This window comes from Nomascus leucogenys, chromosome 13 (assembly GCF_006542625.1).
Source record: "Nomascus leucogenys isolate Asia chromosome 13, Asia_NLE_v1, whole genome shotgun sequence".
Classification (NCBI taxonomy): domain Eukaryota; kingdom Metazoa; phylum Chordata; class Mammalia; order Primates; family Hylobatidae; genus Nomascus; species Nomascus leucogenys.
Window position 1 is genome coordinate 76,475,904 of NC_044393.1, and position 13,302 is coordinate 76,489,205.

General features: G+C 41.9%; 1 protein-coding gene across 5 annotated transcripts in view; it reads right to left on the reverse strand.

The window, feature by feature from the left end:
- The window catches only part of ZNF800 (zinc finger protein 800), a 258,362-nt gene that overhangs the window by 47,422 nt on the left and 197,638 nt on the right, over positions 1-13,302 (reverse strand). For 2 of the 5 annotated variants that reach the window (XM_030825470.1, XM_030825475.1), the window contains exons 1-2: positions 1,877-2,620; positions 1,314-1,432 (exon numbers count right to left, since the gene is read on the reverse strand). In XM_030825470.1, the coding sequence (XP_030681330.1) occupies positions 1,314-1,374 (61 nt within the window). In that variant the 5' untranslated portion in view covers positions 1,375-1,432; positions 1,877-2,620. Of the gene's footprint in view, positions 1-1,313; positions 1,433-1,876; positions 2,621-3,142; positions 3,214-13,302 lie in introns of those variants that run through there. The other 3 variants (XM_030825474.1, XM_030825471.1, XM_030825472.1) reach the window with 3 other exon arrangements.

Here is a 13,302-nt window from a genome sequence, read left to right on the forward strand (position 1 = left end):
AAACTAGACTAAAAGGTCAGTGGAACATGAGTTTAAATGGCATTCACATCTGTTTAGTTCAAAACTAGCAAACTCCATTCAACATCAGTAAAACATAAGTGATATATCTGCAGTTCAAGTACACAAAATACGCAGTGTGAAAGGATCCTGAAAGTTAAACAGGTCAAGATCAGTTCAATAGAAACTGGATCCCATCCAAGGATTGCCTGTTTTATTAGTACAGGTAAGTTATTACTGATCTCAGCAAAGTACAGTAGAGATAGGGTTGTAGTACGAATTTTATCCTTATCTGTAGCAAAGTTTTCTTAAAATGGAAGATCTTCCCTTCTACTGATGACATTTTTTTCCATTAATCAGAAAATTACCTAAAATGAACACTACTGTGATAAAATCCAAGTACATATGTGCAGTTACAATACTCCAACAAAAAGCAAGCAAATGTATTAAAAATCTAATAACTTTTAGGTCAAAAATAATGATAAACATCTGCCTTTAAACTAGAATAGCATAGCCTTTATTTGATTTAGTGATGGTATGCATTCAATGATTCCCTTTTAAGTTATACCTTTTAATGATTGTCATAAAGCATATCAAAGTTCTAAGCAGAACTGTCAACAGTATATCAAGTTTATCAAATTAAAGTTTGCTAGTATTCTTCATGAGACTCCGAAAAACTTTTTCATATGATAAATTCAACTAAAGCAAGTTGCATTCCATAAAATACCCTGGAAATAATTATGTATTCTACCTAAATAAAAAAGAGATTTCTCTTTTATTTTGCAATATAATATGTTCTGCCCAAGAAATTTTTTTAAAGGTTGCACTTAGCAAAACCTGATTCTCCCAATGAGTTCAAAAAACTTTTAAAACCCAAACTAAACTCACTTTTAGACTTTCAGAACTACTTGCCGATTAAAATGTCTAAGAAACTTTTAATTTTTAAAGTTTCAGTGAAACAATTTCACGACAACAAATCTAGTATTCTACGTTTCCCTTTCTCTTCAATTTCAAACATTTACAGACCATAGGAGTATATTAACTGCAGGATGCCTTGAAAGAGAAAGAAGAAAGACTGAGCGACTGATCTTGTGGAAATGATTTAAGGTGACACTTGCAGTACTTTTTTTAAGGGATCAAGCAGGGGAGACCTCTTGTTTGCACAAGCTTTTAGCTTCATAACTGGCTTATGCTGGGGAATATCATAGCCTGCTTAAGAATGACTACTGGGGCAGGAGGAAAAAAAACTAGAAAGAAAGAGAAGGCAGAATGGCTCTGATGGAGGGCAAAGCAATTGCAGACGAAGAGGGGTCTACCTGGTTCACAGCATCCGTGATGATGGTGGTCAGTCTGACAGTATTTGTCCCTTAAAGGCATTTTCAGTGGACTCGACCTACTTTGCTTTCACTGTAAGAAGCTCTTCATTGCGGCGTGGCTGTTGAAAGAAGCACAAACCCGTCACTCGCCCTGAACTTCCTGGGGAGCACTGACTGCATTTTCCAGATACGTTCCCATCATCAGCTCTCCGCTTTCCCTCCACGGACCCGCATCTCCCTCTCGAAAAGAAAACAGAAGGACGCAAAAACCCTCCTGCAGCCCAAACTCCCCACACAGGTTCATCGCCCTACCCGGAAACGCAGCCTCGGGTGCGCAGCGCAGGGCGAAGGCCTGGCCGGCAGCGCGGGCGGCTGCGGCCTCGCCGTCCCGGGCGGGCGCGCGGAAACGGAGCGCAGAGCGCGGCGGGCACCTCCAGGCTCCGGGACTACGGAGGTGCCGCTCCCGCCGGCTGCTGGCCCACGCCGCGCCCTCCCGCTACGCACGTGCGTTGGGGTCTCCCTGGCGGAGACCCCGTCCCCACAACCAAGTGCGCCCAACTTACTCAACTCCTAGGGCGGGCCGGCGGGCGGGCGGAAGGAAGGAAGGCAGGCCGGGCGGCTGCGGGGACAGCCTGGCGTGGGAGGCGGCTGCGGGCCCCACCTGGCGCAGCCTCCGCTGACCACGCGAGGGAACCGGGACTCGGGCCCGACGCGCTCCCAAAGAGTCCCCGCCGGCGCTGACGCGGAAGCGCCACAGCTCACCACGTCCCTCCGCGGGCCGAGGCGACTGCGGCGGCGGCTCACGACGTCCTCCGCGCCGTGTGGCTAGGCTGGAGGCGCGCGGGCGGAGGCAGTTGACAGGAGGAACCGCCCGGCAGCAGCCGCCGCCGCCGCCGCCACCACCACCGAAGGAGCCGGAACCGGAGCGGGCAGGACCTGAGGCTCCCCTCGCCGGGGCAACGGCTGCCGCCGCAACCCGGGTCCCACCAGCGCCGCTCCACCTGCAACGGTCCCTCAGGCTTTAGGAGAGGGGCGGAGAAGAATGGGGGTCTCCCCCCACCTTGGGCCTTTTCGGTGGTAGTTGTTGTTTCAGGAAACTTTATTAAGTCAGCCTTTTTCTCTGTCGCCCCCTCCTCCGGAGAGTCCGAGCTACCGCCGCGGAGCGCGTAGGAACGGGGAAGCAGAGACTCTCCGGCAGCGACAGGGAGCGACTGACTGACCCCGGACGGAGATGGGGCGAGGGCAGGAAGTGACAAGCTCACTGAGTGGGTGGGGGGAGTGTGGCCGGCACGCCCGGGAGAGCCGCGCGCATGCGCCCGGCCGGCGCCCCCGCCTGTGGGTAGGCGACGCGCTGTGCCCGCCACGGCCGGTGGGGAGGGGACCGGGGCCGCCGGCGCGAGGGCCGTGTCCAAGGGGAGGGAACCGGGGCAGGGGACACCAGGGCCGCGGCGGGAGTCTCGGGCCGACCGAGAGCCGAAGCCCAGGGTGAGGTGTGAGGCCCGCGGTGCGGCGTGCGCGCCCACGGAGACGGGCTGCTCGGCCACCAAACTGTTGCTCTCGCTCTTCTCTGTTCAGTGGAACTGAAACTCGGGGAGGGTTGGGAGAGGACTTAGGAAGCGGTGGGCAGATGTATGAGCCATAAATAGTGATGATCCCCAAAAGGCTGTCAGTGCATTGCTAAATGGCAAAAGTTGAACTTATTTTTTTCCTGCCAACAATTTTCGAAGCATGCCTCCCGGAACTTGGGGATTCTTTTATCAGGCCCAAGGGAGGGAAAGCATCTATTGGTAGCAGATGGGTATTTATCCCGGCAGCTCCGCTTCTCAAACCTGAAAGTGGAGTTGGGTCACGTGGGCTCACGCACTTTCCCTCCTCTTCTGTGCCCGGAGCCTGCTTGGAAAATCCTCGAAGATCCCAGTCATCTGTCAAATTCTGCCAACCGAGGGCCGCTTCTTGGGGGCGAGGGAGCCGCCTCCGTCGTTTTCCTCCCAGCGCCTGGAACGTAATTCTTGCTCTTGGTGACATCAGCAAATATGTGTCCACTGCGGGTCAGGAAATTTTAAGAGAATAAAGCCCATTCGCCTTATGTCCGATCCTCCCCAAGATCCACTGAAAACCTTTCCAGTTGGTCCAACTTAAGTTGCCATTGTGCGGGGTCCTGAAAAAACTGAAGTTTAGTAGATAGACTTTGTTTAGAAGAGAAAAAGTTCAGTTTTCAAAATCCAAAGGAACGTTTGTAAATTGATACATTTGTTACTTTAAAAATGTTGGGCCAGGCGCAGTGGCTGGTGCTTGTAATCCCAGCACTTTGGGAGGTCAAAGCGGGAGGATCGCTTAAGCCCAGGAGTTGGAGACCAGCTTGGCAACATGGCAGAACCCCCTCTCAACCAAATAAAAAAAAATTAGCCCGGCAGGATGGCGCGTGCCTGTGGTCCCAGCTACCCGAGAGGCTGAGGCGGGGGTGGGGGGGATGGCTTGGGTCCAGGAGGTGAAGCGTTTGCATTAGGTCTCTGGGGATTGCAGCAGCTTGATTACAGGGGAAGACAAGAAAGGGATAGAAACATGATCTTTAGTCACGTAAGTGGTATGATCATATATATGTCCCATAGTCAAGAGGCATCACCCAACGTGAAACTAAAATATGAAATGCCACAGTTTATAAATTAATGTAAAATAAGTTATGATACTTCTGTGATAGTGTTTGTTATGCAGCCAATAAAAATCACATTTTATATAAAATTTAGTAGTATGGAATATGCTTAAGCAACAAAAAGGAAGTAGTTTGAAATGTGATATTTTAACAGTGGGCTGTAACAGTGCAATTATGAACGATTTTTATTTTCTTTATTCTTTTGTATACTTTGCAAAATTTGTAAATTAAGTATATAAAACTTTAATAAGCAGAAAAATTTTGAAACGCAGTAAGAAGGCTGTAATAATATGAAAATGGTATACAATAATAAAGCTCAATGTCACTCCAAAAAATGCAGTGAAAAAAGACTGAAAGAAACATAAAAATATCTACATTGGAGATCTCTGAGTGGTAAAATGTGAGGTAAAATATTTTCTGCATTTTCAGAGGATCTTTTCCTACTTTTATGTAATAAACATATTTATCATAGGCTTAAAAATGAATATGCAAGTCTAAATTGTTCTAACCCTGAAAAAGCTTTGCTTCAGATATATCAGCTGTTTGCTGACCAGGTGTGAGAAAAAAAAAAAAACAAAACACAGAAGTATGTTTTGTGAGCAAATGTAGTGTTATTTATATTCGAATGCAAAGTGGTCAGTACCAGAGGGTCCTCAAAATTGCTTGCTAACAGAGTAAGTTTAGACAATCTTTGAAAAATTAGAATTAGAATCAAGATGAAATGTGCATGTGGGTAAAACAAATATTAAACATATCTGTATAATAATGAAATAATCCAATTGAACCCGGGAAGCGGAGGTTGCAGTGAGCCGAGATCACGCCACTGCACTCCAGCCTGGCAAGAGTGAGACTCCGTCTCAAAAAAAAAAAAAAAAGAAAGAAAAGAAAAAAAGAATATAAAAATTGAGACCCAGAGAGATTAAGTAATGTGCCAGTCAGTAGGAACTTGGGGTCAGGACCTAGATTACTCCCAACTATAATTAACAGTACTACTATTTGACATGTATTGAGTAGTTAATATTTTTTAAGCTCAATATTAGCTCATTTAATCCTATCAACAATTTAATGAGGTTTTGCTATCCTTCCATTCTGCAGGTGGGAAAACTGAAGTAAAGAGAGTTTAGATGACTTAAGTGATATGGTTTGGCTGTGTCCCCACCCACATCTCATCTTGAATTGCTGTCCCTGTAATCCCCACGTGTTGTGGGAGGGACCCAGTGGGAGGTAATTGAATCATGGGGGTGGTTTCCCACATGCTGTTCTCCTGATAGTGAATTCTCATGAGATCTGATGGTTTTATAAGCATCTGACATTTCTCCTGCTGACACTCATTCTCTCTCCTGCTGCCCTGTGAAGAGGTGCTTTCTGCGGTGATTGTAAGTTTCTTGAGGCTTCCCCAGCCATGCAGAACTATGAGTCAATTAAACTTCTTTTCTTTATAAACTACCCAGTCTCAGGTATTTACTTATAGCAATGTGAGAATGGACTAATACACCAAGGTTACAGCTGATAGGTAGCTGAGCCATCATTTGACCCCAAGCAGTTTGGCTCTGGAACTCATGAACTTAGCCATCACACTGTACTGTCTACACTATGCTACCTTCACTATGCCATAGCTGTTTTGGTTCACATTGTATGCGAAAGATGAGCCAATAGATCCTGCCAGTTGTGAAAGGTATTGCATATTAAAATGCTATGTGCAAGTTCATTAACTGGAAATGAGTTGCTAAATTACAAGAATTTAATTGAAATTTCACAGGGCTCTAGAACTTAAAGGAACCTTAGACATCATCTAGAATTATCACCCTACCTCTAAAAACAATGCACACAGAGTATCCCAAAAAAATTATCTGCCTTCCCTTTCGTTGTTCACTGCAGCAACCTAGGTGACACATTACTTTTTTATCCTTAAAAGTCTAGAAGTACGTCGTAATGGTTAACGTAAATCCATTTTATAGTTTAAAATTCTCTCATCCTCAAGGTGAGAGGACACTATCTCTCATACACCCATACACATATACAGTATATTATTGCTGCATAGCCACCCAGAATTGGTGGCTTAAAGTCATTTTATGTGCTCTCAGTTCTGAAGATTAGTAATTTGAGCTGGCCTTGTCTAGAGTCACCCATGCAGATGCTACAGTCAACTAGCAGCTTGACTGGGTACAATCACATGGTATTTGGTGTTGGCTGCTGGCTAGACCTCTCTTCTTGTAGCCTTTCAACCTCAAGGAGACTAGCCTGGGTTTCCTCATACAGTGGCAGCATGCCAAGCCAGTGGAGAGTAGAAATTACAAGATTTCTTGAGGCCCTCAGTTCAGAATTTATATGACATCACTTTCACTACATTTTGTTAGTCAAGTCAAAGAGCCAGCATAAATTCAGGAAGTAGAGACTTAGACTTGCCTCTTGCTGGGAGAAGCAGCAAAATCACATTGCAAAAGGGTATGCATTCAGGAATGGGAGGAATTATTGTGATGATTTTCACATTTAATCTATCACAATATATACTTATTTTGAAAATGATGCTAGCTAATTAAAGCCGCTGATTTTCTTTAATGCTTTAAGAAGAGTAAAACAAGGAAACACTAGTCAGACTTATTCTTACAACTGCTGAGTCCATTTGGTGGCCTTCTATAAATAAATTTTGGTGATTCCTTAAGTTTTTTTTTAATTATACTTTAAGTTTTAGGGTACATGTGCACAACGTGCAGATTTGTTACATACGCATACATGTGCCATGTTGGTGTGCTGCACCCATTAACTCGTCATTTAACATTAGATATATCTCCTAATGCTGTCCCTCCCCCCTCCACCCACCCCACAACAGTCCCTGGTGTGTGATGTTCCCCTTCCTGTGTCCATGAGTTCTCATTGTTCAATTCCCACCTATGAGTGAGAACATGCGGTGTTTGGTTTTTTGTCCTTGCGATAGTTTGCTGAGAATGATGGTTTCAAGCTTCATCCATGTCCCTACAAAGGACATGAACTCATCAATTCTTATGGCTACATAGTATTCCATGGTGTATATGTGCCACATTTTCTTAATCCAGTCTATCATTGTTGGACATTTGAGTTGGTTCCAAGTCTTTGCTATTGTGAATAGTGCCGCAATAAACATACGTGTGCATGTGTCTTTATAGCAGCATGTTTTATAATCCTTTGGGTATATACCCAGTAATGGGATGGCTGGGTCAAATGGTATTTCTAGTTCTAGATCCCTGAGGAATCGCCACACTGATTTCCGCAATGGTTGAACTAGTTTACAGTCCCACCAACAGTGTAAAAGTGTTCCTATTTCTTCACATCCTCTCCAGCACCTGTTGTTTCCTGACTTTTTAATGATTGCCATTCTAACTGGTGTGAGATTTGCATTTCTCTGATGGCCAGTGATGATGAGCATTTTTTCATGTGTCTTTTGGCTGCATAAATGTCTTCTTTTGAGAAGTGTCTGCTCATATCCTTCGCCCACTTTTTGATGGGGTTGTTTGATTTTTCTTGTAAATTTGTTTGAGTTCATTGTAGATTCTGGATATTAGCCCTTTGTCAGATGAGTAGATTGCAAAAATTTTCTCCCATTCTGTAGGTTGTCTGTTCACTCTGATGGTAGTTTCTTTTGCTGTGCAGAAGCTCTTTAGTTTAATTAGATCCCATTTGTCAATTTTGGCTTTTGTTGCCATTGCTTTTGGTGTTTTAGACATGAAGTCTTTGCCCATGCCTATGTCCTGAATGGTATTGCCTAGGTTTTCTTCTAGGGTTTTTATGGTTTTAGGTCTAATATTTAAGTCTTTAATCCATCTTGAATTAATTTTTGTATAAGGTGTAAGGAAGGGATCCAGTTTCAGCTTTCTACAGATGGCTAGCCAGTTTTCCCAGCACCATTTATTAAATAGGGAATCCTTTCCCCATTTCTTGTTTTTGTCAGGTCTGTCAAAGATCAGATAGTTGTAGATATGCGGCATTGTTTCTGAGGGCTCTGTTCTGTTCCATTGGTCTATATCTCTCTTTTGGTATCAGTACCATGCTGTTTTGGTTACTGTAGCCTTGTAGTATAGTTTGAGGTCAGGTAGCGTGATTCCTCCAGATTCCTTAAGTTTTTTTACTGAACTTGTTTTTCTAATCAAATGTTGTTTTAAGATTCATTCTTAGTTTTCCATCTATTCTAAGCAGATCACACTAAAACAGCATAAGAACCTAACATCAAGTAGAAGCAATTATAGTTCCTAAAGGACCTATGTACTCTGGTCCAGATTTTGACAGCTTTGATTATGATGTGGCATTTTACCACACATAACTAAATCCAAAATGATGCAGAAACCAAATTATGAGCCAAGATAGGGTCTGAGATTGTAGAAAGGGTCAGGGAAAAATTGATTTAGAAGGACAAATATTAAACTGTTGATCTATTATCAATTATGTAGAACATAACATCTAAGTATTTTGCAAACAACATAACATGAAAAACGAAGATAATCCTTTCCCTAAAATGCTTGTTTTAAGGAGGGTAGGGAGTGGATATAACTGGGTTGCTACCCTGGAGGTAAGCTGCCTACTGGAGAACTGCTGACGTGACTTTGTATCTTCCATTCCCTGTGCTAAAGGCACTCATAGGTCTTGCCTACCAAATGACACAATGATGCATGCACCATGCTGCCTTGTGGGTATCAAACCATACCTTACAGATCTTTCATTTAAATGCATTTCATGTAGCATTTAAGCGAATTCCATGGAGAAAAAAGGGGTTTTTGTTATAGTAAGTTAGCTATTACAATAATAATAAAAATATTAGCTGTATTGCAATCTAATAATAGCTAATGATAATTTTGTCACTTACTGAACCCAGACAACATGCTAAGTGCTCTTTAGTTTTCCATCAAATCCTTACAAAGATCCTGGGTTAGATATTATCCCATTTTACCAATAAGGAAACAAACAATGAGTGTCTGAGCTAGACCTAGATCTTTAAACCTAAATCTGAGTCCAGAGCCTCTGCTTCCAGTTACATATATATATTCTGATTATTCCTAAAGTTTTATCTCCAGGTCAGACCTGCTTTGAGAGCCTCTAAATTCTGTTTGTAACTATCCATAAGACAGACCATCTGAATTTCCCCAGGCATGTCAAAATTAGCCAGACCAAAACTGAATTTATCTTCTCACCAAACCTGTTTTTCCTCTTCCAGATTTTGATAACAGTGTTGCTATCGATTCGGGCACCCAAGGTAGAAGTCTTGGAGTTATAGAGAGGAGCATCTGCAGAGATGCAAAGTAATGAAAATTACCTGTGTACAAGGTTTGTCTTCTCACTTATCCCCAACATCTAACCTGGAACCATAAGCTATTGGTTATATTTCAAAAAGGCCTAAGAAATACAGTTTCCTCTCTCCATATGCACCATCAGTCTTCTAGTCCCAAACCTCACCTCTGAACCATTGCCATAAACACCTCTGTGCTCTCCCTACCACTGATCTCTGCCTCACTCCAATATTCCACACTATCAACAGAATTATAGTCCAAACAAACCTGACATTACTCTGCACTTCAAAATCCCTTTTGACTGCCAACTGCATAGCCTAATAAGTCAAATCAACAAAAAGCATTAGTACAAAGATTGTGTTTTGGAGTCAGAAAAAATCTGAGCATCCTATCTCCATCACTCACAAGTTTTATGACTCTAGTGAGACCCTCTCTTGAGAAATCAGTTAATGAAGAAAGCACTCAGCAGGACCTAAAATACAGTACACAAAAAAATACTATTAAACCTGGTCCTGCCACACCCTCACACACTTTATGTTCCAAACACACTAGATTTCTTACCCTGTGCAGAAATTCAACAAAGCAAAAATTAATTAAACTGGGTGGGGAGGGAGTATGGGACACAGGGGAATTTTAGGAGAAGATAATAGAGCTGTTGGTTACATAAGTATATCCATTTGTTAAAATTGGACCACTAACATTTTTCAGTGTATGCAAATTTAGCTTTAAAAAAATGTAAAAAGGCCGGGCGCAGTGGCTCACGCTTGTAATCCCAGCACTTTGGGAGGCCGAGGCGCGCGGATCACGAGGTCAGGAGATCGAGACCACGGTGAAACCCCATCTCTACTAAAAATACAAAAAAATTAGCCGGGCATGGTGGCGGGCGCCTGTAGTCCCAGCTACTCGGAGAGGCTGAGGCAGGAGAACGGCGTGAACCTGGGAGGCGGAGCTTGCAGTGAGCCGAGATTGCGCCACTGCACTCCAGCCTGGGCGACAGAGCGAGACTCCGTCTCAAAAAAAAAAAAAAAAAAAAAAATGTAAAAAGTAATAGAGTGGGAGTGGATATAGGTGGCTATATAGATGATAGAAGAATGGCAGAATGTTGATAACAGTCGAAGCTGTGTGATAAGTACAGGAAGATTTATTATACTATTCTGTTTATTTTGCATATGTTTAAATTTTTCTGTAAGTTAAAAAATATGAAAATATGTTAAAACTTACTAACAAAGAAATGCAAATTAAAATCGCAATGAGATACCTCTATATACCCAGCAGAATGGCTAAAATTAAAGACAATTCCAAATGTTGATTTGGAATTCCCATTGAGAGGATGTGGAGCAACGGGAACACTCATAAATTGTTGATGAGTGTGTACAAAACTGTTTTGACATTATCTACTGAATTTAAAAATGCCACTATCTTTTGACCTAGTAATTTTACTCCTAAGGTGTATATCACACCAGAAATGTGTGCACATAAACACCAAAAAACAGGTACAATAACCTTCACAGAAACTTTATTGATGACATCCAAAAACTAGTAACATTTCAAACGTTCTTCAACTGAATGGATAAATTATGTTAAGTTTATACACTGGAATATGATCAATGAAAATGCAAGAGTATGGCTACACAAAACAATGGATGAAATCTTTAAAAAACCAATGTGGAATAAAAGAAGTTAAACACAAAATATGCAGATAATGTATAATTCTACACATAGACTATATGATTCCACAAAACTAATGAATAGTTTTATTCCTGTGAGGAAGAAAAAAGTGGCAGTAATTGATTGGAAAAGATCACAGGAAATTCTTCTGGGTAATTGGTGATGTTCTACTCCAATAGCTGTGTGATGGTGCCATGTTCATTTTATGGTAAATCACTGACCTGTCATATGTGATTGTGCATAATTCTCTGTATGTTTTATACCTGTTAAAATATTTAACTAAATAGTGTTTAGAAATGCATTTCCTTTTTTTAATTACACTTTGATTTCTGGAATACATGTGCAGAATGTGCAGATTTGTTACATAGGTATACATGTGCCATGGTGGTTTGCTGCACCCATCAAGCCATCATCTACATTGGGTATTTCTCCTAATGCTCTCGTTCCCCTTGCCCTCCACTCCCTGACAGGCCCCAGTATGTGATGTTGACCTCCCTGTGCCCATGGGTTCTCATTGTTCAACTCCCACTTATGAGTGAGAACATGCAGTGTTTGGTTTTCTGTTCCTGTGTTAGTTTGCTGAGAATGATAGTTTCCAGCTTCATCCATGTCCCTGCAAAGGAGAGGAACTCATCCTTTTTTATGGCTGCATAGTATTCCATGGTGTATATGTGCCACATTTTCTTTATCCAGTCTAACATTGATAGGCATTTGGGTTAGTTCTGAGTCTTTACTATTGTGAATAGTGCCGTAGTAAACATACGTGTGGATTTGTTTTTATAGTAGAATGATTTATAATCCTTTAGGTATATGGGATTGCTGGGTCAAATGGTATTTCTAGTTTTAAATCCTTGAGGAATCGCCACACTGTCTTCCACAATGGTTATACTAATTTACACCCCCACCAACAGTGTAAAAGCATTCCTATTTCTCCACATCCTCCAGCATCTGTTGTTTCCTGACTTTTTAATGATCACCATTCTAAATGGCATGAGATGGTATCTCATTGTGGTTTTGATTTGCATAGAAATGCATTTCTAAATAGTAAAGACATGAATTAGGCCGAGCATGGTGGCTCACACCTGTAATCCCAACGCTTTGGGAAGCTGAGGCAGGTGGATCCCTTGAGGTCAGGAGTTCACAACCAACCTGGCCAACATGGTGAAACCCCATCTCTACTAAAAATACAAAAATTAGCCAGGGAGGTGGTGGTGTGTGCCTGTAATCCAAGCTACTCCAGAGGCTGAGGCAGGAGAATGGCTCCAACCCAGGAAGCAGAGGTTGCAGTGAGCCAAAATTGCGCCACTGCACTCCAGACCAGGTGGCAGAGCAAGCTCCATCTCAAAATAAATAAATGTAAAGACATGAATAAATCAGAATAGTGTCTTATACCACATACAAGAATATACAACATATATCACTAGAAGTTAGACTGTGAAAAGTCTACCTTCTACAACTCTAAAGCAACTATTAAAATAATAGAAGAATAGTTACCTTTGGAGAAAGAGAAGTGGTATTGAATGGAGGGGTACTGATTTTGGGGTTACCAGACATTTTGTAGATTTTGACCTCAATGATTGTTACATGCATATTTGCTTTATAATAATTCAGTAAGCTGATAGTTGTTTTGTGCACTTTTATTATGTGTGTAATATTTCATAGTGAAAGTATTTTTAAGTAGCTGAACTCAGTTTTAATGCCTCTGAACTACATCTGGCATAAAATTAGACATGATTACTGAATTTTTCAAGGCTTTGTTCCTTTACACATGCTACTCCTCCTGCCTGGAGATATCTTTCCCCTCCACCTGGAGAACTGTTATTCCACCCTTCAGGATCCACCTCAGATGTGACTCCTGTGAAACTAGCTCCCACAGACAACTAATTTCTCCATCCTCCTGCTCCTGTACTACATCATTCTGATTCAACATCTGACTCTCCCATTAGTCTCAATTTCCTCAATAAACATATTCCCCTTTGTTTTGCCAATATCTAGCACAGTACCTGGCACATAACAGGCAATCATTGAAAGTTACCACATGGGCCTGAGTGAATGACTTTCCATTTCTATTGGGATAATGAAAAAATATTGACAGCATATTTAAAAGAGGTACCACATCCAGAGGCATGTGATGTCTGGTTGATATTAATCTTCATCACTGGCTTAAGGGGTTATTTAGCGTCTCCACTGCATAGTTACTATTTTTCCTTTTGTTATTAACAAGTAATTTGTGAGGAGGAAACAATGGCTTTATCACAGAAACTCCTTTTAAGTAATGGTCTTGATAATCTTACTTAGGTTTTAGACATTATCAGGGTCAAAGCAAAAGTAAAAGAGAAAACTGAATTGAATTGAATCTAATATAATTAGAAACTAATGACCAATTATGTAACTGGAAACTACCTTTTGGTATACT